The sequence below is a fragment of the Atheta coriaria genome, unplaced genomic scaffold, assembly GCF_025399875.1.
Source record: "Atheta coriaria isolate IRGN ID8LTWV9N9 unplaced genomic scaffold, Caltech_Dcor_3.1 hic_scaffold_4_pilon, whole genome shotgun sequence".
Lineage (NCBI taxonomy): Eukaryota > Metazoa > Arthropoda > Insecta > Coleoptera > Staphylinidae > Dalotia > Dalotia coriaria.
This window is the reverse complement of record NW_027045446.1, coordinates 7,837,889-7,865,768: the sequence shown is the minus strand read 5'-3', so window position 1 is coordinate 7,865,768 and position 27,880 is coordinate 7,837,889. Positions and strand designations below refer to the sequence as shown.

The 27,880-nt window shown below is 39.7% G+C and overlaps 1 protein-coding gene and 3 long non-coding RNA genes across 19 annotated transcripts in view; 2 read left to right on the top strand and 2 right to left on the bottom strand.

Moving 5' to 3' along the window:
• LOC135790468 (uncharacterized) overlaps window positions 1-27,880 on the bottom strand; it is a 98,295-nt gene that overhangs the window by 36,025 nt on the left and 34,390 nt on the right. The gene's annotated exons all lie outside the window — the stretch shown is intronic.
• mAChR-B (muscarinic acetylcholine receptor) lies at window positions 50-26,686 on the bottom strand. 3 transcript variants are annotated; one of them, XM_065301040.1, is made up of 5 exons: window positions 26,544-26,686; window positions 22,574-22,759; window positions 4,588-5,015; window positions 2,657-4,480; window positions 50-2,581 (listed from the first exon to the last, which is right to left on the bottom strand). In XM_065301040.1, the coding sequence occupies exons 2-5, from the start codon at window positions 22,660-22,662 to the stop codon at window positions 2,181-2,183; spliced, it is 2,742 nt and encodes a 913-aa protein (XP_065157112.1). In that variant the 5' UTR covers window positions 22,663-22,759; window positions 26,544-26,686; the 3' UTR covers window positions 50-2,180. The 3 variants fall into 3 exon arrangements, with proteins under 3 accessions (XP_065157112.1, XP_065157113.1, XP_065157111.1); XM_065301041.1 differs by having other exon boundaries at window positions 50-2,864; window positions 3,273-4,480; XM_065301039.1 differs by having other exon boundaries at window positions 50-4,480.
• LOC135791133 (uncharacterized) lies at window positions 14,866-15,545 on the top strand. The gene is made up of 2 exons (XR_010547933.1): window positions 14,866-15,116; window positions 15,202-15,545. It is a non-coding gene; the product is annotated as an uncharacterized lncRNA (long non-coding RNA).
• Window positions 16,050-17,153, top strand: LOC135791132 (uncharacterized). Its single transcript, XR_010547932.1, has 2 exons — window positions 16,050-16,513; window positions 16,572-17,153. It is a non-coding gene; the product is annotated as an uncharacterized lncRNA (long non-coding RNA).

Below are 27,880 nucleotides of genomic sequence, written 5' to 3'. Positions count from 1 at the left end.
TGTTTACCTGTTTTTCTATCAACTACACGGGACCGACAATAACAAATAATTTATATTTTCAGTAATAAAATTTATTTAATTAAAATCAATTTGCCTTTTTTGAATTCAATACTTATTTGTAACTCGATAATAAATCTTCAAATATTCAAACGAGCAACATAACATTGCATAATTCCGCTACTGATTAGATAACAAATTTAATTAATCGCAATTGCTAGTTAGCCTAAGCACATATGACTACAACAGATAATGAACAAACAAGGTGTTTGCGCTGTCATTGTTGTGTTGGCAAACTGGTATAACAAATTGAGACTTGAATGGGAACATAATCTAAGCTGTACATTTATCTTTTGTCACATTACATTGAGCTAATATAATTAACGCAGCTCGCACATTTCGTCGCCCAAAAGCACATTAATCGTATATCTTGAAACAATTTTTACATAGTTATTGCGCTAAGTACGACTTCAGGAGTAAGGAATTGACAAGGCCCGAAAAGTAATGGAAGAGACATCCGATGATATGTAATCGACATGAGTGGAGAAATGGCGGGTAGAAAACGACGCAAGCGGATTTTGAAGTGAAGTGTGGTCGCCAGTGGTCACCAGACACTGACCGCTCCAAGCTCACATGGATTATAAATTTAGTTGTGGCATCCAGTCATCCACACATCTACCTTCCTACCCTATTGTAGGTATATATGCATATATGTGTCCATTGTGTTTCATGTTGATTATGTATTAAATTGTCTCGTATGCTCTGCTATAGTTATCTTACAATTACAATTTACATCTATACATAGTACATACGTAGATGTTTTGCTTTGAAATTATTTGTTTACGATTAAACACAACACGTGTGTGACTAGACTGTGTTGACACATGCACAACGATTGTTTATAATACAATTTATTACATTTGATACACAATTTTTGTTTGCTTCGCGTACGTTTTACTTCGATACGCCGAATATCACAGGTTTGACGTGTGAGAAATTAAACAGTTTTTGTTTTTTGTACTAAAACGGTCGCAGTGGTAATTAGAATACTGGAAACTACGAACGTGTCATGGAGTCAATCATCGATTGTGATATTCAATTCAATTCACTCCTGCATGGCGATACTTGACTTACTTAAAAATTGAATTTGTTTGTTTTTTCTGATTTATAATCAAACATGATTGTAGACATGCAGGAAATGAATGAATTGTTTTCTCAGCCGAATAGAATACGGGCTCAATTATATTCCATCCGGCCTGTTATGTTTTATTAATCAGTATCGTGAATTTCAAGTGTCGATGATTCGCCGAATGAGAAGTTCGTGTAAACCCTCAAAATTAAACCAACATTTTAACGAGTATTTACAAGATAAATTTGTTTTCAAAACAAGTGTACTATTAGAGTATATCCTTAGGAAACTACCGTAAATTACAATTATTTGTGTAATATTAAGCACGTATTTACAATGCATTTTGCAATTTTTGAGTGTTTATTATTGTAGATACTTTGTCATTACTTGAGACTTTGATAAAATTGCAAAATCAATTAAGCTGCCCAAGCTTCGAATAATCTAAGAATTATTTGATAATTTTTCATATACGGTGATATAAATTGGTATTATTGATTACGATTGGATAAATAATTTCCTAGGAATTGTTCGCTAAGACGCTATATTTGTCATTTGCACATTTCTCAACATGAATGCTCCGATGATGAGAATTTTACAAGTAAAGCTGGTTTTGCTCGTCCTATATGGGTCCCAAAAATTTTTACACGATAGCTTAGCCTACGTTCTGGAATAACATACAAGGTTCCATTTAGTTTAATTATTGTCAGTTGAAATTTTGAGAAATCGACTTGTCGTGCGCGTCGCGTATGTGGCTGCTTGAGATTCATTGACTTTGAGCACACGCACACATATTCATACACATTAATCTATATTCGCACACACACACACACACGCACACACACACACGCACACACCAACCAGCAATCGCGTTGTCGGCAGTCTGCTCACCTTTGATAATTCGTGAATTCGACCGCGTCGTCAATGAGTCTAAAAAAAGGCAATTCAAAGGTGATGACGAGCAAACTGTGCGTCGTTGTGAGTGTGAGTTTTATTTTTATCGCCGTTTTTGGTGTTTCGAATGCATTTTTATTGTTTCGCATTACAAGCTTCGCGCCTACGTGAGATGCAGATCGCCTTTGAGAATGCGCATGAAGGTCTTCTTAAACTGCTGGTTGGCCAGCGCATAGCAGAATGGATTGAGCGGGCTGTTGGCATAGCAAAGAAAATAGGCGAACATGTAGAGGTGCTCGTTGGTGCACGGTGGCGTGGCGCAGAAGCCTTCGACGAGCGCAAGGACATGATACGGTGTCCAGCAGATAACGAAAGCGCCGAGAATGAAGCTGATGGTACGGAAGGCTTTACGAGCGCGGTTCTCTGATTTGGACTTCTGGCGACCGAAGGCGCCGAATGGTCCCGGCACGGGTAGTTTCTTCTTCTTCTTCCTCAGTTTCTGGCCTAGGGCTTTGACGAAAGCTCGCCTCGACCCGGAGCGACTGGCACCGGCTTCTTCGGGTTCTGTGTTGGCAAATGTATGTTTATTGCGCGTCACTTCCACAATGGTGGTCGCCGCCAAGAGGGCGGCGGCGTTACCTGTCTGGCTGACTGCAGAAGTGCCACCTTGCGGCGTGCTTGGTTCGGTGCCGTCACGATTGTCGCTATCTTGCAGCTCGCTCACAATGGAAGTAACTGTGCGCTCAGCGGAAAGTGTGACCGCTGTGTCGGCTTTGCGTGCCGATTGCTTGGGCGGTGACGGGCGCGGTGTTGCCACCGCCAGCAAGCTCGTGCGATCTACGGCGCCCTGCAGCAGGCAAGCAACAGAGTCATGAGCGGGGGTGGCATGCGGAGTGGGTGATTCGCATAGCGGTGACGGCACGACGATCGAGCTTTCGTCCATAAAGCGCAGGTCGGCCCCGTCTAAGCCTACCAGGAGGTCGTATGTCTTGTGTGACGGATGCATGGAGCTACTGTTACTGTTACTGTTACACTGGCCATTGGGCTGGCCGCTACAACAACGGCTACTGGGGGCCAAAGATGGTGATGATTCTGCGGATGACTGTTTTGATGTAGGCGGTTGCAAGCTATCGGGGTGGCAGCTGGCGCGGCATTTGGACGCAGGCGAGGGACTGCCTTGGAACTGCAGCGGCGGCGGGATAATGTAAGACTTTTGCGAGGGCGAAGGCGAAGGGGAAACACTGACAGCACCTACCCCAGGGTTTACCACGTTGGTAGAAGTGGGCGTACGGGTCGACTTATCCTTGGGCAGCAAACCACCACCTAGGGTAGTCGTTGACCCAGACGCTCCTGAATCCTCCGCACTGCTGACTTGCTCTTGAATCCTAGACATAGTCCGCGATTGTGGCAATCCACCAATCACAGGTACCTCGCAGTCTGCGTTGGGTATACCACCATTGATGCGATTATTGTTATTGGGACAGTCGAACATTGGCGAGGTGCTAAGCTGGAGCATTATTTCAACAACGGAACTTCTTTTACGCGTACGGTCTTGTGCTTGCTGCTGTTGGTTATTTTGAACTGTGCTGTCCTCATCCGATTCAAAAGCGGGACTACTACTGCGTTCTGATTTATCATTGGTCTCGCCGCCGGCGTTGGTTGCCAGCTGGGGACGCTGATTGTTACCACCTGGAAGACCAACACGATTATCTGTCGGGATGGCGGTTAACTTAGCGCCGGCAGATTGACTGCTGATATCTGTTGTGACCGTGGTATTGGCAGTCGTAGTGGTGGTCGTTGCTGCACTAGTAATTTTCGAACTAGAGTCCGACACGACCGGTTGCGCTGGACGTTCTTTCACAGAACCTCCTAAAACTGTTGTAGCTATCTGTGGCTTCTCTTGTGCCATTGGCGTACTTTGAGTTTTGGCGAGACCAATACCCGCTGCACGACCTGCCATTCCTGACATGGCACCGGCACTCAACGCCACCATACTCTGCATTTTCCGCTGTTTTGCTTCGCTTTTCTTCTGCATTTCATAGGCTGTCTTGTAAATACCTCCATACAGAATGAAAAGTACAATTAGTGTGGTCCAATAGTACCCAATGATAAGCGCCGTATTAAAAACCGGATCTTTGAGGAACTGTACAGCACATTCACCAGGTTGTAAGTCACGATAACCAACAAAATGCTCCCATCCGAAGATACTGATAAAGAAAAGCAACGCGGGTATTATCCAAGTAATGAAGACCATCCACACGACGCGATTTTTCGTCCGCCAGCTGCGATACTTTGCAGCTATCTTCACCGAGCAGAAGCGATCGATGGTGATCAACAACACAGTATACTGCGAGACAAGACATACGGTGTAGTCCACCGAAAGCCAGAGGTCACACAGCAGTGGCCCAAGGTCCCAATAACCCATCAGCACGTAAACGGTGTAAAACGGCATGGAAACAGTACCTAAACAAGACAACCCAGTCAAAATTAATCAAGTCACATAAAATTAACCAAGTTTTTCAGCTGACCCTGTGAGCAAGTAACAAATGACCAGATAATCTACAAATTACCAATGAGCATGTCAGTCGCAGCCAGTGATGCGATGAAGTAATTACTCGGCTGTCGAATATTCCTATCGACAATGAACGCCAACAATACCAGGATGTTACCACCAACAGTGAGGATAATGCAGAGTGCCAAACAGATGGCGATGAGTATGGTCTGCCAGAGTTCAAACGGTGGTAAAACGGGTTGCAGTGTCACCTCTGTCGCCGTGATGTTACCATCGTCTGTACGGTTACCCCCACCATCACCAGTTGGATCCAATACAAGATTACCATTCAAGCCACGATATGAACTATTAGTGAACAGGTCCAACGGATCCGGGTCCCAACTCTCAAAGTACGTCGTCGAATTGAACGCCTGGATGCATTCCGTGTAGGTGAGCAGGCCGTTGTACACTGTCTTGCAGAACTTGTCTTTCGCTCGCTGTTGTCGCCTGCAAACAACCCACTCGTTCAAAATTCATTCGAAAAATTTCGCGTAGCGCTATTGTTAGCTGTGTTGTTTCGTAAATTAATTGCCTTCATAAATTTCGGCGCGCAGAGTGTTAAAGTGGCCATTGCTTGTCGTGAGGGCGTGAAAAATTGACAGGATAATGAGCAGCAAAAGGTCGGGGCACTTGTAACGCGCCGCTCGTGTTATACATATTACGTTACGTCCAACCCCATTTGCTGCGCACACATTTCTTCCCTAACAAGCTCCAGCCACATGTCAATTTTATGTAAATCTTGTGTCGATCAGGCGTAAAACAATAACACACGAGGTAAAAGAAATAAAAAAACGCATTTGGTTGGAGTATTGAAGTTATAGTGGTGGCTGTAATCTATCTCCCCCGGTGCCGGGGAAACTCAAATCGCCCGTGACCAAGAAACGAACATCCCGCTCGCTCGAACGCATTTGTGCGCGTCACCCTCGCACCGTAAACGTTTCATCTGGAATGTAAACGTAAATCGGTAGCGCGCGAGGATGGCGCAAAACCACCACGGGATCGCCACCGGAAAAGCCACCCGCACACCAGGTTTACCTTCGAACAGGTTAAGGTTAAATTCGCCCTCATATATTACAACTTGAAATTTGTATAAGATCTACTGTAGCTATGTATATTATATATTGAATACGCGGATTTTCCGCCTGCGACTAAATAATACAGTCAATTTCGTGCAAACCCTTAGAATTCGGTTGTAATTAACATTTAGTCAAGTCGAAAAGAAATCTTGCAGTGAATTATGCGCTGAATGCAAATCTCCCGTCAAATTTGCTCGTAATATATTCATACGTAATGGATTTACACTAAAAATCCGGATGCCTTTTGAAATCTCCGATTTCTATTCGGCTTTGCCGCTTTGGGATTTACATTTTTTGCGTGGGCGAGTGTGTCGCATGCGGTACGCTATCAAAGAAGCATATCTCCATATCGTTCACAATCGTACGGAATTTTCTGCGAACATAATGGAGATAAATCGATAGAGAAATAGTCAAATCACAAAAATTCTGCGAACTATATCAACAATCTAAATCCCTTCAATAGTAAAAATATAATAAACTTTTATGAATATGAATATTTTGGATGATTATTGATTATTTATTAATGCGAGTACAATAAATGCTAATGTTCCATGTCATTAATATTTAAATGCTTGCCTAATGAGTCAGTCATGTATGATTTACGCTCAATACATTTTCGTTCGTGATAATTTAATATTAATGCGCGAGTGTAATACGACACGACGTTTTTTTTAATATAAACTCGTTTTTTCTCAACACGCCGCCCGAAATTCTCTCCACAATCATTTATCGTCAAGGCACGTCAGCGATTTATTTTCATCATTTTCGTCATTCATTTCGCTACTTTTGTTTCTATAATTTGCGCGTCTCGCTCACATAGCTCTCACGTCTTTATTAAGGCTGCAATCGGCGGCGTTCTTTAGCCCCCGGAACGCACCTTGCCAAAAACCCATTTCAACTTATTTCCATCCATTTGGAGTTGCGCCGCCCGGGCTACGAAAACCCCGGCGAACCTATTTCGAATACGTCTGATTGAATCTTATTATTCATCCGAGTGTGGAGTGCGAGAGGAAGGAAAACTCGGGCTCCTGTGCTACTGCGCGCCGGGACCAACGATGACTTTCAACTAAATAAATCATTCGGGTGATTTAATGCCTTGCAAATTTCGGTGCGCTGTTAATGTCGTGCGAAACAAGCTCAGAAACAAACAACGCTTACAACAAACCCAACCGTTATCATAGCGTTAACATTCAAGTTTGTGTTTAAGGCATTAAGTCATAATTGATATTTTTGTGAGGTTGGAACCATTCATCTTATTCATATTGGGTTGGGAATACATGCTGTGATTCAATTGACACTCTGATAGTGGTAGAAAAATGAATAAAAACATGTTTCTTTAGGCACGCACTGGGGAAATGTGTGTGGCCAATCTAAGCAGTGAATACGCTCGTAAAAAAGATAATGCAACATAAACGCGCGCAGAAGTACGTACAACCAAATATAATAAACGAGGAGTATTTCCGTTTTGCCACGACCGCCAATTTATGACGGCGATATGCCGGTGAGGTCGCATTGGGAATGCGAAGCGGAACCAGGCGGACGAAAGGGCACGAAAGGGGATGGTTTTCCATTTCACGCGGAATCACTGCCGTTGATGATGGCAGGGCGCAAAAATGTATTATTTTTGATATAGTAACAAAGCAACAAATAAAAAATAAACTATAGAAATATATCTGACAGTAAAACATACGCTGAGTACCGTAAAGTTATAGGTTAATTGGTTTCTTAGGTTATGTACTCTGAGGTGCGCTGCAGCACGTTGTTCATCTGGTGGTATTTATTCGCAAACGCCATCTGGCGACTTCATAGGAATCGAAATAGTTGTGAAGTGTTATAAACAGCCGACAGAAAGTCAGGTGTTCATACATATTATTTTTCCATTAAACTACCTTGAAATAACAATAAATACACCGTTTAAATGTTTGTATCTTGCTCTATGGATGTTTTAACTGCAATACTTTCATTGAATAAATTTTATTTTCATATTTTTTCTATATAAGTTGAATATAATTAAATTCAAAATACAATGGTGGCATTTATATCAATTGGCGCGTTGCAAGAGTAGAAACACGTTGTAAAAAAACTGTAAATACTCATACGAACAAAGCTTAAAAGAAATATAAAATAAATTATTTATTAATGTACAACGAACACGTAATATTCTCTTTTTGTGCCAGGTATTTAAATTTTTATAAATCGCGAGTTTCAAATCAGCACGGATGCACAATAACTGATACCTATCAATTTCTAAAGAATTCATAAAACATGTTTTATTCATTTTTCACATTTATTTCTCTAGGGGTAAGAAATAACAGCAAAATACTATAGGTTTGATGGGATTATTTAGTTCTAAAATATAGACACAAAAAATATTATTTTTATTATTCCCTAGTTTTTGCCCGCGATTTTGTCCTGGTAGTGTTTAATAAAAATGTAATTAGTTTTTACTCTCTTGTTCTAGACATAGTATGGGTCAAGTCTATCAATAAGATTCGCAATTTTATTTTAAAAAAATAATTATATAAAGAATTGCTATTAATGCGCGCCATCTCGGATTCAACTATTTAACTATAACTATGATTGAATCTCAATGCCAACTTTTATCCTATAAAATGTTTTTAGGGTTTTCCCGGCAATTATTCAAATTTTTCTTACCGTAAAAACCATCCTTGGACTTTAACGAACATTTTAAAAACAGAATTGGCCAAATTTGTCTAGGCGATGTTGAGTTATGCGCTTACTAACAGATTTTGTGATTCAACTATAGATTGTTAGATTATTTGAGTTTTAAATGAGAAACTGGAAAATACATCTTAATTAATCAAATCATGATGTTTTCGTCTATGTTATCTTGAAAGTCTTCAGATTTTTATATGCTAAATATAATATTGAATAGACTTCCGAAAGAATCGTTCAAATTAATCAAATAATTTAGAAGTTATCAATTAAAAACTAAAATTCCCATTGTTGCGCCACGTATTGTCGCTTTGACTATATTTTAATAGATCGCAATCGTCAATATTTGCTGGAATTAGTAATATCAATTATGTATGACGCGATGATTGCTAATTTGATTTGCACATTGCTGTTTTTTTATAGAATGCGTTGTGAATGTTGCGATATCCACGCATTTCCATTATCTGCGCGGGCATTTTTGCTGCATATTTGATAACAAGCGAAGGCGAGAATCGATTATATAATCAAGCGTCGCGCCATGCGCAAAAATAATCTAATAGCCGACACTCTCACATTCATCGGTTATCGAAATATGTTAAATATTTTCGGAGCGCGGCCACGAAAAAAACTTTTCAGAGCTTTTGACCGCGCGCACGCTGGACTGATGTGCGGTAATACGCAAAGGGTTGCGTAGATTTTTTTGTGCCTTGATGTTTAATCATTTTTTAATCGACGTGCTGCAGAGCGTTTTTTCCTAAATTTTGTTTCGTTCACGAATCGCCCAACATACAAAAAAAGGAGAACCGCCACAGTGTGCTTTTATAATAAAGTGCTCGGCGTAGGGTGGGCGGTTAATATCAGGGGGTGAAAAATGCGATCGCAGCTTAATCTGCATTTTAATGCTCAAAAATTCCACAACGGAACGAAATTTAAATCAACACGTGCATTCATTCACATTCAACATTAAACAAACGTGATGCCATAAAAAATAAATACTGAAAAAAGGAATGAAATGTAAACATTTTGAGTGTTTGGGCCGAAATTTTGAGAAAATTATGACGAAATTAGCGCATGATTAATATTGACGTAAATAGAATTTATTTCTTTGCACGGTGCTTGTAATGTGTACGCGTATTGTGGAAAAGTTTCCAACAAAGTTAAACTCGACAACTTTTGTCTTTCATTTACCAATTTTGCGAGTTCTCGATGAATGCCAATTAATTGTCTTCTCGTGCGCGAATTGTCCTCGTTTTAAATTTATCGCGTTTTGTTTTCGACTTCTTTTCAACATTGAGTAAACAAAAGTAGAAAACTATTAATGTACAATAAATTGGCTTAGGTTTTTGTTTCAGTGCTATTAGATCGGTTGTCGTTGAACAAGTGTATTTAAAGTTGTGTAATTTCATTGATGTGCGAGCTTATGTAAGAAGTTCATTAGACGCGAAATAATCGCTTGGGTCGAGCGCGCCGAGCGAATTTACTCTTACTTATGGCGCTAACTCTTCGCTAACTCCTCGCTCCGCGGTTTCGGGCACTTCTTGCGTTTGACACAGCCGGTTTTCCATCCGCGCAGTACAGCTTAAGGGCTTTAAAACCCACCCGGGGTACTTAACTATGCGATTTTTTTCAATGCGATAGTCGGACGCACAACACTACAGACGAGATGTGAAATATTTTATGTAAGAAGTTAATTATGCACTCGTGTTTTGGGCGCGTAATTAAAAATGCCGTGGACGTGGACCTGAGATCAGCGATAACTGGCAGCGCTGGGTGAATTTCCCTTGCTTTAATTAAAATTTTCCTCCAGGAACGCGCGCGTGTTCTTAGTGCCACAATTGGCTTAAATATTTTGCTTTTTCCGGCGATAATAAGTGCATGACCTCATCTTTACTGCAAAGGATGAAAATGTTGAACAAAATTGCTTCAAACTCACAGTATTCAAGCAAAAATTTCAGAAATTCTTTCAAAAAACATCTAAAACATTATTTTTGAGGAGTTAATTATAAATTTCAGCAAAATAAATTTGTTTTACCACCAAACATAACCTAAAACCGAACCTAGACAATACATACATCACCTCAAAATTATCTTACCCGGTTTAAAAGATTTTTTTAGTTGAAAAATTGATTTATATCAAAATATTTATGCAAACACTCAGTATAAATGCCACCTGGATTATCCTGCTGCAGCCCCACATGACGTAATGACATGGCAGGTGATCACCGACAACGAATTGCCGACTTTAATTAAAATCACATACCGTTTATGATCTAATATACGACAACACATTTTGCGATGAAGATCAAATAACCCCGCATGCAAATATTCATCCGTGCATTTAGCATCCGACATTAAAATACAGTTTTAACGAATGAGAATCGCCCCAGTTTGACATTATAATATTTTGAATATCATTTCGGTGGATGTATAATTCAACAGGTACAAAGATAATTACATTTCTCGGCTGAGTTTTCACTTTTGGTCTTCATTACGCTGTGCAGGCGCAAAAAAACACGTTAATTAAACTTTCATGCAGCCGAAGTGCTCCCTCCTTAGCCCACTTTGGTCTGTTTGCATGATCTCTCTGCATTGAAAATGGATGTGGGGTGAATTTTGCGCCGAGGAGATTGTTGATTACATTCGCATTTTTAAATTGACACAACCGCGATAATGACTTTCCAATATCGCGGCGGCGCGATCGGCGAATGCTGGTGTGAGCAAACAGAAAGGAAATGCGGCCACTGAGAGAGCGGCTTCTCGAGCGGTAGAGGAAAAAAAGTGCGCAAAATCGAAAGGAGCGCACTTGTGATTTCTTTGCAAGTTCGAGGCCTTGGGTTATTATTGCGAGCGTCAAACGGCAGACTTGATTTTTATCGCAATCAAAATTCAACTGACCGAGTTATTAAAAAAAGTGATTTAAAGAAAAACTCATATTATAGGCAACCAGTCATACAAATTTTAAGCTCAAACAATAATTTATTTATTTGGCATCTTGGGAAGTCAATTTCAGAAGACAAAATCAATGTTATGATGAGTAAAATACTGCTTTAATACATTTGTTAGTTTATTATTCGTGTTTACTCAACATCAATCTATAATAATTCATATTATTGTCGGTGTCGACACGTCAAACATTCACGTCCGTTTTTTCCCGCTGTTTCGCGCATTGTTCTTCGCACCACGGGGACGCCTTAGGCAAAGACGCGCGTTCGCCGCCTCCGGCGTGCGGCGTATTCAACGTATCGACGCGCGATGCCATTATCGTCGTCGTCCGCCATTCAGGGCTAACACTATTAGCATCCACATTTGTTACGTACATCTCATATTCCGGCAGCCACCGCGAACTAATGCCGCCGCCATCGCCGTCGCCGCAGTCGCCTGCTTTGTGCTTGCGACAAACAGGGAAAACACGCTGCTCTCCGACCAAAAGCAAATTTCAACTATCGGCCTAAATCAGCATACACTGCGCGCACATCTCGAACTCCACCAGGAAGTCTTCTATTCGTACGTATATATCTTACCAGGGACACATTGTATGTCGACTTCTAATATAATAAAGCCGGCACCGTTCAAGGAACAATTTTCATTAAAACTCGCGCGTATCTGACACAATTATCGAGCCAGCGAAATTTAACGACTATAAAACCGGGATTTTTGACAATAATATATGTGTGTTAATAATTACAATGCCATAACTTTGTTTTAATAAAGAGTTGTAAAAATATTTTTGCAACTGTTATCAATAACTTAGTTATTTATGACCCTGAATGTGCTAGCAGTTGATTCCAGGTACCTAGATTAATTGGTTCATGAATAATGCGCACGTAGTTAATAATTGGGAAAGTCAGCATGGTGTGTGGTGGTTTGTACCAGTTTCGCTCCGGAGTTACTTATGCATGTGCGCAGTGAGACGACCGGATAAAGGTGAGCATGTCGGCTTTAGGGCGTAATCTCTGCCACGCGCACATTGGCAAAAGTGTTCATGTTCACGCCCGTGTCATTCTCATTGTGATGGGCACGTCGACTTGGGCGAAATGCGATAATGGCTGCTTTGGCAGCCAATTTTCCTCACGCCTGAATTTTCATTCGCGTATCGAACGGCTAAGGACGGCAGGGTCGCGACGTGCATTAAGTGTCCCGCTAGGAGGAAACCATTAATCCAAATCCGAAAATATCCCCGTCGCGTCGAACTAAACGGCGAACGCGACTAACTAAACAATACAAAAAGGATGACGGTGGTTGTTTTTGTGGTGGTGCTGGTTGGGAACTCGAGGAATGTCCGCTTGTCGCGCTTTAAAAGACGAAATTGGGAAAAAGTCGCGTAGAAGTCGGTCGCGCGCAGGCAAGCGTTAAGACAAAAACGCACAAAGAACATAAAACGCTTCGGTGGTTTCAATTGAAAAAGTTGCGGGCAAAAAAAGCGCGCGCCGAAAAAAATTGACACAAAGACGTCCGAAGCGGAAAGCCACCAAATGAATTTAACTGCGCTCGTTAACAACCTCTTTGTGTGCACTTTACACAATATGCGTCGTAATTGTCGAAAGGAAATGGCGATTAAGTAATAAACATATAAACAACGTCTGATAACATTATAAATTGATACCTATTCTATTTCCTAATTTCCAGATTGCGTCAATAAGAGTGATTGATAAATTGCGAATAAACTCCAAATCAATAATGTTATCGATAAACTTCAACAAGGATAAACGGAATAATAAAGTATTGACTCACTCTGAAGCAGCTTGAGTACACGTACGGGATTTTCCAGAAATATATTTGTGATAAAGTGATGAAATCAAACGCTGGGAAGAACGGGTTTTACAAATGTAACGAAGGTCGGCGTTGTCGGGCACCTGAAAACTTTCACAAACTACAACTGCACAAGATAAACGACCCTGCGTGACGAAAAATCACACTCAATCGAAAAAAAACCGCCGAACTGTGACCGAGGGAAACAATAAAGTTTGCATTTCAATTCGACGCTCGATTGTCACGGCTGTGAGAATAAGAAAAACAAAAAGACGCGAAACGAGCAGCGTCGTATCCAGATGGGGATGCGAATCAAAGGCGGGCACAATGCGAGTAACGCAAGGGACTCTTCTCTCGCTCTCCACTCTCCTTGGCACGGGAGGACAAAAGTCGCAAGACGGAATATGGAATGAATGTTTTTCGCTGGGCGCTTGCGACAAAGGCATTGCATGTAGAGAGAATTTCAGATTGCGAGCGCAACTCCGTGCGCAATTTTCGTGCATATCAGTGTTTGATATTGAGCGGCGGCGGCGACGTGTGGCAGATGTAGTGCACGCCCGTGTTCGCTTCGATGGTTAATTGCAGTTTGCTGCTAACAGTTCAGCTGCGATTTAATAATTTCACCCCACAGGTGTAAATTGTAACATTAATAAATATTTCATTGCGAAATATAACATTTAATCCAATAGAATTCCTGCAACATAAAAACTGTTTTTATTTTCATGTTCTACGTGTTTTTTTTTCTTTTAATTTGCGGCACAGAATCTTGATTATGACAGTTGACATTTGTAGCTAGCGCAACTTCTCATTTTCATCATCGTCACGCGACGCGCAAAAACCGGCGTTAATTTGAAGACGTGCAGTTTATACAAAATGTCGCCTAGGATATTCCTACGCATGCGCATGAGTTATTTATTTGCGGATTACTTACGCCGCGGCGGAATAAAAATTAACGTGGTCGAAAAAGTGGTTTCGGATCGCTAGAGTGGCACTAATTCGCTGCTGGTGTCGTCCTTTCGCGGAGCAATAACTCATATGCGCTAATACCTCGCGGCGTGCATGTTGCGTAATTGACATGGGGAATACGCGTCGAGGGAATCTGCGAGCGCGCGAATTTCTACGCTCGTTCAATCTCAATCTAGCAGACTCACCGACTATTTGCGTGCGACGTATTCTAATCGTGCTAAAACATTTATTCGACTTGCTGAGGAAGGATAAATGGTTGATTAGCCGAATTTACAACTGTCATATTTCGTGTTCCTCTATTTTTAATCATGCGCAGTAACACTGGCAGAAAACAGCGGTAAATTGAAAATTCACAATGTAAGCTTAAAGAAGACTCATATTATAGGCAACCATTCATACAAATTAATTTTGTAATTTAAAACTGTCATATTACGTTTTGCTCCATTTCTAATCATGCGCAGTAACAATATCAAAAATCAGCGGTAAATTTAAAATTTTAAATTTGAGGTTAAACAAGACTGATATAATTCCGACTAATTTTCAAAGTGTAAAATAATATAATTCGGCGCAATCCAATAAATTACAACTGACGGTTTACAACCCAGCGTTTGCGTTCATTGTGCAGCAATAAATTGCATGCATAATTAATTACATCTCATCGCCGTGCGAGATGTAAACAAAACCTCATTTATTACAATGGCGAGGAAGCCGCGAAAGCCGAGACAAGCCACTCCTCGGGTTCTTCCAAAGTGTGTGCTGTGCTGGTGGTGGATTTAGGAAACGTTTTATTGTTGCGCGTTGTGTTGTCGATGCGATCGTGTTATCAGCGAGCGCGCTCGCGGAAGCGGCAACATTTATAAATCCAATTTCAAAGTCAGCTGTTGCTTCGGTTGCTTTGGCGGTGCGCGCCGTTTCCGCACCGCCGCCACATTTGCATTCATAGTGATGCGCGCCACTCGCCGCCACATGTGCATCACGCGCATTGTTGACAAGGCCATTCACAATTGCGGTCTAATTATTTCGACACAGGGCGTGCGCCAACGCTAAACTACACAATACTAACCTAACAAATTTAATTTCCGTGAGTTTTTTTACGTTTTTCACTGTTTTACGCGATTATGATTTACGTTGATGAAAAATCTAGCGCGATTGCAATTTGATTGCAGGTATAGTGTGCTGTGGAGGCGGCGAAGCGATAGATTCACGCTCGCTTCACCTAGTTTACTAATAGCTATCGGAAGCGTTAACATATTGTAACGTGAAGCATGTCGGGGCAACGCAACGCGCGCATATATAATTGGAACATCGAGTGCCGATAATGATGGGCCTTCGACATGTTACCGTACGCATGTATTGTCTCCGTATCGATGTTGGCATTGAGATGCGACGCGACGAGATAACTCCGGATAGAAACTTCACACATATCGAGACGACACTTCTATAAATTTTTTTCTTTCACTTAAAAACTAGTATATTTTAGTTCAGTGGGAAAATATAAACATTTTGTGAATATTTTGCTTGCCGCAGGTAGGGTTTGGTGTGGTGCTGGTTGAGAGTCGAACGCCGAAGGTGTCTCTTGTCTATTTTTACACATTCGACCCCTGCGAAAATCAATTAAACCACCGTAAACCCTTTCAGAGCCAGGGTGTGCGGCTCGACGACGCGCCTCGACACATTTAGATAGCCGGCCAGCACCGGCAATGCCTTGAGAATGTTCGCAAATTACAAGCAAATAAAATAACTAATGAATGCGTTTTGTTTCAGGGTTCTTGCGCTTGTGCGTGACTATAAATTATTGGTTGACGGGTCGAGATTTTTTTCCGCAACGAATATAAAATAACAGAATTTACGCGCGAACCAATAAATCAATTTCTGTCCAAGTTTTAAAAACACACGCAAAAACATTTAAAATAACGTAAAAATCTTTCATAATCTCAATTTTTCATACTTGACAGTTGAGTCACGAAATTAATCATAACCTCTATCTTCGTGTATTTATGTATTGCATATTGCAGATAAAAACAGTAAATTTTTATAATCAATATAATTATTGACGTCAATCAACGTCAATTATTAGATTATATGAAATTTCAGTGAAATATTCCAATAGGTGGGCTTTTTCGACATTTAGGCCCAAAAATAAATAATACATATTATTGTCGTTTCACGTGAATGGAAATGAAACATGAACCGGTGACCGAATGGCATTGTCGTGTGTGTCGTGTGTAAATGTTAAAATGCACGCAAGATTTCGTTTTGGTTTGCCGGTGTAATCGCGCCTTTATCAAATGAATATGTAAGTGGCCTTCGCGGAAAACTCGAACTGCACACTGGAATGAAGAAATCGACGAACTGAAAATTTATATGTGCGATTATACAAAAGTGCGAATGTTAAACGGCCATAATATTAAATAACTTTACTAGTGGAGTAACATACAAGGTCGTATGATATTTATTCGAATAGAATTTTAAGGTTATGTGAGGTTATGCAGTTGAGAAATATTTAAATTTTTTTTGAAAATTTTTCTTGTTTCAGGATAGCCGCGGATAAATCCATGAAAACTTATCATATGCCCAAAGGGCCGACATGAAGAATATCACAAAGCGTATTGTAAGTCCGTCCGGATGCGCCCAGCATGTTTGAACAACACACGATGAACTCGCTGGCGTCTCGAGATGAAGATCTCTCGGCGGCGCGCAATAAAACCGGTTATTGTGAAAATAAAAAGGACATCGCGCCGAAATGGATTCGACGCCGAATTGACGGATATTGTAAAAGTGCGCCGGATTTAAGTCCGGCCCGCATGATGTCCAAATTGAAGTTTCGAGAAAGTGCGCGCCGAACATCCCGAACGTCCGAGCGGCGCGGAAACGACGTTACCCGTAATCCTTCTTTACAAATCTAGATTACGCCCGCTACTTGACAGTGTCGTCGCGCCCGACTGGATGAACATCTAGATTTCACAGGATTCGGGACGGAACATGCGCTGGGATTTTCGGCAAAGACAGTTTGCGGATGTTGCGGACGAGTTGAGTAAAGGAATTTACAACACATCAGTTGTAAATCGCATTATTTAAAAACTTTCAAACGTCAAACACGAAAAAAATATTTGCAGTATATGCATATTTCTAAGTTTTTTTATTTTTTTGAAAATGTGTGAAAGCAATGAGACGAAAAGTCATCAACACTCATCGCGATTGAAAGCTGATTTTCCTATCTCAGCACATGTTTTGTCCGCGCAGCCTGACCACCAATCGTTCGGACTCTATTTTCTTGCGGTCGAGTTGATATCAGAAAATTTGCAAGCGCATATGATCGAAATCGATATGCAATCACGTCCGAGACTCGTGATAACGTAAATGTGCGCTCTACAATATTGAAAATAGAAAATAATTAATCCCGGGATTTGCTGTTTGAGACAAGCCCATGAAATAAAAAAAATAATCAGCTGTTGAACGATAAAGTAAATAACTTCATCAATTTATTTTTTCTGTTTTATGGAAAAAATCACAATGAATCGATAAATTTTGTGATAAAATAAATAAATTTTTTCGTTTGCTTGTTTTTGCATCCGTGCGCATTCAATTCATTGTCGCGGGCGTGTGTCTTGTGCGTTTGCGTATTGTCTTCACTTTGCACATAAAGCAACCGCTTGTATTCTGTCCGTATCTTCTTTATTCACATCTCGCTGCCGCCGCCCGTTACGTCAGTCATGTTCGTTCATCCACAGCCGTTGCACGGTGTGGAAGCGGTAGGTATGCGGTTAAATGTCTATTGAAATTCTTCATCGAAACAAACACAATGTGGGAAACATATACGGCGGCAGCGAGCGTCCGTTATAGTTATTGTTGTCGTAGCGGTGGCGGCGGTTTTCTATGTGCATGCCACCGCATGCGACTGACGCGCACCCAAAGGATGCCATTGTTTTTGCATTTTCAACTATCGATGGCGACGACAATACCCAAACCGAACGCTGGGTTGAATTTTCTGCGTTTGTGCATAATTTGCATTATTTCTCACAAATTTCGCACTCGGCTGCACCAAATCGTTATTTTCACGATGTTTATTCTCACAATAGCCGCCGCAATCAATTTTATTCATATTCCATTCATTATTTGGCTCAATATTGTCTTTTCTTTTGATTAACAATAATATTTAGCTTTATCACAATAAACATTCAGTTGTTTATCTTTATTGCCATTTGTTATTGGCAGAAATTTGCGCAAACGAATAAAATTATTCGCATGAATAAAATTTTATTATCCAGTAATTGTTTCATTATAGTACGGATTACGCAAATACGCATTTACAATAAGATTGCGTTTTTGCGACAGATTATAAGACCGTATTAGTCTGATAACAAACGTGATAATAAAATTCAATTGATTTCTGTCAATTGTGAAACTAAAGATAGATACATTATTGATTGTTGTTTACTAATTCCGAATTTCTCCGAATTCATAGCACTTGATTGGATTTATATCAATACGTAAATAATATTTTTGAATTTATGATCGATTCGTCATTGGCGGAATGACGCAGCGCGGAAGTTTGAAGTCTGCGAATTTGCCGCAAGGTGCGAACAATTTATAGTGGATTATAAGGGCTCTCGCACTTAATGCCTTCGTCGATTAGACTCATTATTCAATTACTTGAGCCCCCCGCAAGTGTACGTGCCCTTAGGGTCGTGTATAATTACAGCGATTTGTGGCGTAACATGATTATAAACTATTAGAACATAGTTGAAAAACACTTCGAGCAAAATTGAATTTCAGAAACACAATTTTTCGAAAATTTACGAAATTTACGAAATATTTCCTTGAAATAAATTTATTTATGATATTTATATACCTTATCTATGAAGATGCTGAGATTTATATTACTATTTCTAAGAATCTCGAAATAAAACTAATTTCCAGGTGTAAATAACACGAGATAAATCTATGATATAAAAATGAATCGCAAATTCTGTTAGTAAGCGCATAACTCAACAACGACTAGACCAATATGGCCAAAGTTTGTTTTTAAATGTTTGTTAAGGTCCAAGGAAGGTTTTTACGGCGAGAAAAATTCGAATAATTGCCGGGAAAATCATAAAAACATCCATTTTCTATAGGATAAAAGTTGGCATTGAGATTCAATCATAGTTATAATTAAATATTTGAATCCGAGATGACGTGCTGAAGTGCATTATTAGCAATTCTTTATATAATTAATTTCTTTAAAATAAAATTGCAAATCTAATTGATAAAATTAACACATACTATGTCTAGAACAAGAGAGTAAAAACGAATTACATTTTTATTAAACACTACCGGGATGAAGTCTCGGGCAAAAACTAGTTTAATATAAAACTGTTTATTTATTCCGGTTTATGCAGACTCTAATTAAAATAGAATATGCGCGTGTAAATTATATGATAATCAGAAAGCACTTAGCAATTTAGTAAAGTATAATGTATAGTTTGGGGTTTAATCTACGTTTCCCGGCAGAAATGCAGATTAAAATGTATCTAACATCAAGTTGCAAGTGAAACCGACGCCATCGTCGCCACGGAAATGCCAAGTGCAGTGCTTCACACTCCGCGCGTTGGCATCACGTGGTTATCGCCGCAACCAAACGCACGCCGGTTAGCATAATAAACGCACACAGGAATGCCGCATTTCGGCGGTAACGCAACACGTCGATGTGGTGCCTGTGTCGCAATGCTATCTCTGCACAAACATGACTCGCAAGCAGTGGATTCACGCCTTGTTAAGATCATTGATCGTAGAGTGTTAAGCTTTAACCCTTAAATTTATAGATAATTAATGTTAAACTATACAACATTTTATTTTAATTCAGTAAGAAATGTTATTAATGCATTTTTGGGTTTGTTATTTTTTCATCCCTGATTTCAGACCTTTTAAATTCTTTTTTGTGACAAAAAATATCCTATGTACTTTTTCATAGACAAAACTATTTGTCAATCAAAATTTAACAAAATCAGTAAAGTGGTTTTTGCTTGAAAGCGACACAAACATACAAACTAACTCACATTTGCGTTTATAATATTAGTTCGCTTAATTTTTATTAATTAAATTTGTTAAATCATGAATTGTTTACGAGTAGATTGGTTTTGAATAGAAACTTTTTTTTACATTTGTTGATTGTGTTTGCCGTACGGGTCCGCCAGCACGTGCCTGCTTAATTGGCTTTCAATAATTAATCATTGCCGTCAAGCCACCGGGCGCTAAGGTTTCAATTTCAGTGCGTAACCTTGTTCAACTGAGAACGAAAAAAATACCACCGATTTCATTCAGTTTTATGAGTTTTCGAATTTTCTAAACTCCACACATGATGCAAGCTCGTTGTGACATTACTCAATCCAAAATTAGTCAGCATAATTAATCCCGAGTCGCGATGGATTGATTAAAATGATAAGGATCCGAGTCTAGAGGTGCTCGAAATGCTAAAAATGGTACAAAGTGCCTTGAATACCTTTTGCGTGTGTTTTTTTTTATTCTCATAAGTGGCATGAATATCTTTTCCGGTTTTTACGCACATGTACTTATAGGTTATGTAATGTCTCAACGAAAACACATTAATAACCTAGAAAAAACAATTTTCTTTTTTGTGTTTTCATCAATGGTGAGGAAAATATAGTGTTATATGATTATGCAACCATGTGAACACATTTGTAATGCCTAAATCTTGTTTGCGATTTTGCGTGTAGATACTATATGCTTCGTTGTACTACAAGGTGATTGCACGTTTCGCAATTTAATGACCATTTAAAATGTAAATTGTCAGCCGTTTGACGCGCGTCGACAATGATGATCTCGGCGGGGCGTCTGCAACTCGTGTGACAATCGCCGGGCGTCTATGATGATAACTCATGATAACGCACCACCAAGCCATATTGCTGTGAATTTCGCAATTTCATCAGCGTTGGAAGCACGTCGACATCATCATCATCAACGCGCCGCAGTCGAAAAATGCGCTGGCTTTTTTTCGTCTACAGTTGCTTGTGATTGTGATTGTGATTGCGTTGAGCCGTTTGTAGTTCCCCCGTCTTTCAACTTCTACGACGGCCAGAATGAAGTATTTGTCAAACCGTCATCCCAATTAGTAAAATTGTGCGCGAAATCGAAACCGTCAGCGGCGAAGAAATTGCGCGCATTGCGCGCATAATTACATGCCTCGTCGACTTCGTAACAAAGTTGGCGATTTTCGAGTCTTTTGATGTGCGACTCGTTACTTGTTTTCCGGCAGCGGCGTTTAACTTTGTGTGTTCCGCGCGCGCTGTTTGCGGACAACGCGTAATCGTGCATTAATCCGGACGATTCGTGCAGATAACAACTGTACGAGTGCGTTTAACTTCACCTTTGAACAATTTATTTTGTCAACAACATAGAAACCACGTCCTGGAATATATTTATCTCCTATTTACGTAATAACATTTTATATTTCAACAACGCCTAGACCAATTCGGCCAATTCTTTTTTTTAAATGGTTGTTAATGTCCAAGGATGGTTTTTACGGCGAGAAAAATTCGAATAATTGCCGGGAAAACCCTAAAGACCGCTTTTTTCTATAGGATAAAAGTTGGCATTGAGATTCAATCATAGTTATAGTTAAATAGTTGAATCCGAGATTGCGCGCTGAAGTCATTATTAGCAATTCTTTATATAATTAATTTCTTTAAAATAAAATTGCGAATCTTATGGATAGAATTGACACATACTATGTCTAGAACAAGAGAGTAAAAACGAATAACATTTTTATTTAACACTACCGGGACCAAATCTCAGGCAAAAGCTAGTTATAAATCGTTATAAAAATAGCGAATATTATAATATTGCGCATACGCAGAAAAATGTAAATATTTGAAATTATTGATGTTTTAAAATGTTAGCTTTCGGAATCAATGACCGAAATGAAGAAGATGGATGATGAATCCGACTGGCAAAACGTTGTCGGAAAAATTTGGTCCACGGCGCGGTGGAAAAGCGTATTTTCCGCTTGAGGAACTAACAACCTGGGCGCGCTTGAAAAACGAGTCTGGGCCGTAACAAGATGTTTGTACACGCAAACCTCAAACGCTTCCTACAGCCACTTCGACAAAAAGTCACCAAACTTACATTCAAAAATTCCAACCTCGTTTTACAATCGGAAAACATACCGAAAGGGAAATAAAATCAAAAAATATCACAATTACTATAAATAAATATATCAATCATTCATACATCAATAAAAACAAAAAATAACTTTTCATCTCAAAATTTATATTTTAATAAATTGCGAGTGTTGAAATATTCACGCATTGTAAATTTATTTATTTCTGTTTTTGTTAACTGTTGGTATCTATGTCAAAATGCGTGACGCTATGATAGCGTCGGTGTCATTGCGTTTTGGTTCGTTTTCGATTTGCGAACTTTACACATTGCGCAGGCAATTTTTCGCATCCTTTCGCTCGAATTGAGAGGCGTTTGCGTTCGCAATAAACGCCCCCGATCGATTTGTTCCTGTAAAACATGCTCGCCGCACACACTCACCATTCTTGAAACCAGTCCGGGCCTATCGAGAAGATCGCGGTTGTTTTGTTGGCGTTCGAATTCTCCGACGATTCTGTGTAGTTTTCCATTGTCTTCGACGCGCCTGGACTCAATTACGATGACGAATGCGTTCGTTCATGGCGATGCTCGCGAGTATTTTATTGCCGTATGTCATCGACACCATTTCTGCAATCATAACAACATAATTATTCTCTTAAACAAACTCTTGGTTTTCAAATAACTGAATAAATTATTTTTTATGGTCATAGATGACGTTAGTAGTAAAGTTTTATTATTGTAAATGTTAAAGGATATGAAAAACTGATTGAGTTTTCAACGTGGTGTTGATGCAGTTATAGAAAATTGGAAGGTGAACCAGACAAATGCAATTTCCACTTGTTTGATTGCTGCTTGCGCATCCGGCGGCGATCAACAGTTCGTACACCCACGCGCTGTTAGTTTACAAGTGCGCATAAATATTTATTGACGCGACTTCGCGCTACCGCCGACCTTGAAAGACCATCGCGCGCTGCGTTATTCATTTACCCTAACTGCATTGCAAAATAGCAAATAGCACCTGCAATGTAGTTAAAATGCGACGCAGTCGAAAAGCGGTTTTCCGCATTTTGCCAGCGTAATTGCATAATTTTGCCTCGGAAAACAGCGGATGCCAACTGGCGCACCGCATCGAAACTCAATCGACGAGTACGCCGCCGAGGCAAACATCGGAAATGATCAATCAACACCAAAGCGTCACCTAACCTTCAGCGTGCGGAAGATCGGAGACGACAACCGTGGTAAAACCGCCAGCATTGATAATTCAATCCGCGAACGCGTCAAGAACTTGAAAGAACAAAGCAGGCGCACTGGCTAAAAGTCTAAGCTCGGAGCGATCGCTTTTTATTTGTGTTGATCTTGTCGTACGCGCATCTTACATGCGTGCGTGTTTCTTGTTTGATATCGATAAATATTGTCGTCGGATTGATGTTTACTCGCGCACCCGCGCAGCTTGTCTGCAAACACAGCGATTTGTCACCAAGTAGGAATTAAATCTTATCAATTTCAAATTTTTTTATTGTTGAAATAGGTTACACTATGGAGTATAATTGCTTTATTTGTACAAAAAACCTTTGTAGATTGATATCCATCAAGATAAAACTAAATAAAGAAACAAATTACAACAAATTTTGAATTTTATGTATAGAAATATTTATTTTGTAGCTTTTAGAACATTATATATAGAAAAATAAAATTTGCTGATTAAAAATAGAATTTTGGATATGAAGGTGCTGTAATCAAATGCATCTGGAGTAAATTTAATTCCCAAACGTCGAGAATGATTGTGAATCGGATTACGCCACTGCGAGTTTGTCATTGCTCAAATATCGCACGTAACTCAATTCTTATTTCGCAACACACGCAATGATTAAATCACATTGAGTGTGCGATTAATATTATATTATCTGCAAACATCATCTTGCGCTGGATGCACAGACTTGCACAGACTTGTTCATCAATAAATTAACTTACATTCAAAATCAGCGCACTGATATTATTTGATGAATATGTGCGCAGTGTTTGGCTCATTATGGAATAATAGTATGTGCAAATTGTGAAAATGATGAGTTGGATAGTTTTCATTAGTAATTCACGATTCAAATATGTTCAAAATTTGATTAATTCGAAATAATTAGTCAATTAAATAATTAGTATTAAATAATGTCTCATAGTTCAATATAGTTTTATCTGAGAGTAAACGAGAATAGCATGTAAAGTGTATATGAAGTGTTCATGCGTAATTCACGCACTAACTCTACTTTAAAGTGTGGTTTTTAGGTCAATTTTAAACCACTTGTTTAGACTGATAAAAAAGTCAACCAGATGTAATAATAAGATGATTTGATAGCAAATCATGCTGATATATCGCTGAAAAATAGCAATACTTGAGAAATATTTGATATAAAATTGTTTCAAGATTTGTATTTTTCCAAATGAATAATATCCAGTTTTGTGTCAGATATTACGTTAAAAATTACATGAGAGCAGCCATTCAACGAGAATACACTTTAATTTATCTCGGCTTATAAAACATCTAAACCAAAAATCTGTAATATAAAAATGAATCGCAAAATCTGTTGTAAAGCGCATAACTCAACAACGCCTAGACAAATTTGGCCAATTCTTTTTTTAAAATGTGTGTTAAAGTCCAAGGATGGTTTTTACGGCGAGAAAAATTTGAATAATTGCCGGGAAAACCCTAAAGACAGCCCTTTTCTATAGGAAAAAAGTTGACATTGAGAATCAATCATAGTTATAGTTAAATAGTTGAATCCAAGATGGCGCGCTGATGTGCATTATTAGCAATTCTTTATATAATTAATTTCTTTAAAATAAAATTGCGAATATTATTGATAAAATTGACACATATTATGTTTAGAAAAAGAGAGTAAAAACAAAGTACATTTTTAGTACACACTACCGGGATGAAATCGCGGGCAATTTGATTGTCAAAATAATGACAACTCACCATAGATTTTTTTATTTTAAGGTAAAAATTCCCTGTGTTGATAGGGCTTATGTTAAATGTAAGATAATCTAAATTTCAATCCAGGTTCATACAAGGGTTGTGTTAAAATCTATGAGATTTACGCATACGATTATTATACATAACATATATGTACGCGCTAAGCAAATCGAGTGCGTTGCACACGTTAAGAGCATTAACGACGCGCCCGAAAACTATTCACGCCCGCGCGCTGGTCGAAATCTGATTAACAAAATTTCCATGCGTGCAAAAACCTTTATAATTAACTGAAATTAATTTAATTCATTAACGCTTCGTAAAGCATACGCGTGCAATGTATAGACGATCGATTGCTTTCGCACATCTGGTGGGTTGTTTCGCATAAAAATCAATCATCGCCGGAGTTTCCTCGTGCATTCACATACAAATCGTAAACGGGAACTTTTCCGTTTCGGCAAAGACCAGTCTTGTGTCTCTCGAATGCTGAACGCTGATGGAGAGTGTTAATAATTTAACACGCAATAAAGACGTTTTCGAGGTTTTCTCATTCATTTCTGAGAACGCGCCGGAAAATTGCTTTCTGCTCGTACGCGGAATTGGCAGATGTTCGATGCGTTTAGTTATGCATTAAAACGAGCACGTAATGAAGATGTGTAAGCATCCGAATCGCGTACGCGTACATTGGGAGGCAATAAAAACGTAATACCCATTTCAATGATTGATTAATTAATCGCTCCGGCTTTATTTTTGACAGGAACGTATTTTTTTAAACACTTGTATTCCATGAAATTAATATCCGATGTGTTTTATTGATTAATTGATCGGTTTATCTGCGGAAAGTGAAGTGACATGGAGGCCTTTTGGATAATTCAAAGTTGCGCGATGTGAAAGCACCTGTCGCTCGGCTGCTCGCTTGACACGTAAATAGTTCGGACGTAAATCTCGCGGAACTCCCGCTTTATCCCAGCCATTATGCGTGCTGGAGTTGAATCGATGCGCTGTTTGACATCGAAAAGCCGCTCGCATTCAGCAAGCGTTGAGGTAATAAAGTTACAAACAAGAAACTCCGAATCGCAGTGTTAAAGTCCATGTGACAAACTTAAAAGTAGAGGAATAAAGTGTGCTAGAAGTAGGTAAAAGATGAAAAATGTTTGAATTCGTACAAATTTGGCGTTGTACGAAGAAAAAAGGTCCGCGAAACTTTGAATAAGTTATAGAAACGAAAATTTTCCAGCTTGCTGCGAATACTACAAGTTACTTTAAATGTTTCAACAGACTATTCGAGTGTAGTCGAACTGATAAAAGCCAAACGAACAAAAATGTATTTCAAGGTGCCTATTAGTTGTTTATAGATTAAATCTATTGAAATCAGTTTAATAAAAGTCAAGTGATTGGTGTGGTGCAATTAAATTTGAAAGTTTTCGAAACTAATGCTCGATTACTTACTCGTTCATACTGTTTGCACGATGATAGTGTCTTGAAGTGGTTTGATAAGTCGCACACGTCGCACGCAACACGATGGCAATCGAGAGCGCGTCGTCCCGCCGTCCGAAGAGCACACGCGCCGAATGCGCGCCTTCGACGCGAACAGCCGTAGTCGGGGGATGCGATGCCGTCACGAGCTTGGTGGTGGCGCCGGTCACCCCGGTAGCGCAAGCGTTTTACCTGCTTTGCACGAACATGTTTGAAATGTGCGACGCTGCACGGTAGAAAAATTTATTTGTTCATAGCGCTCAAGAGAAACAGAGAACTTATGGTTTCTATACTTTTTCAACTTTACTTTAGTTTGACCGAGTTGACAAGTGAAACTCTAGGTAATTAGGCAACCTGTTGTACTTGTAAAGTTGCCAACTTTTTCAACTGTTTAGTGAGAAATAAAAGTTACTTTAGAATAGTAGTTACAATAACATCACGTGATTGGTGTTAGGCAACCAAATTTACACCAGTCGTATAAAAATTTTAGTAAAAATAAAACTTTGTGTTTAAATTTTGATTTTTTTTTGATTGTTTTAGAATTCAACAACAGAAATTATGTAAAAGCTGTAATGAATGCTTTGGTTATCATTTACAGTAGAAGATACTCATGTGTTCATGAGATTATGAATAAATAAAATAGTTATATACCATAATGAGTATATTTGCGTAAGATTCGTCAACCACGAATCGTGAAAGTTGTAACAAAAAGTGAGTTGCACCCCTTTGCGCAGTACGTAATTACTAGCCGCGTTGTGCAAACATGTGACGCAAACTAGTCTCCGTATGCATCAACAATTTCAACTTTTATCAGCGCGGCCGCTGCCGAAGCGGACCATTCCTGCTATCTATAAATAGACACTTTTTGCCGGCCACCACAACACCACCGGGATGCGCGGTGGCGGCGTGTTAAAGTTTTAAAATGTGTGTCCGCGTCGTCTCCCTCAGACGTCATTCGCGGACACAAAAGCGGCAATTTCGCCTGGAGCCAATGCGAAATTTGCGCGCGCGGCCGTTCGCACAATGCCCACACAGTCCTCCTCCATCCTCCCGCGAGTTTTTCTTCGCGGCGGCAAGACGCCGAGGACGAGACTCATGCATATTAGAGCAGAGAGGCAGGCTTCTACTCGCAGCCGGTTTGTTTGCTTTTGCACCCCCTCGTCGCTTACATATGCATCGCTTTGTCGAGCAGGACGCATACAGGGCGCTCCGAGCTTCGAGTGCTTATCGCGCGTCGGCTTTTTGCCGAGACGCTTTGTAACACAACAAGGGCGGCGAGGGATGCCCGACGGAAGGAAGCCGGGGCTCAT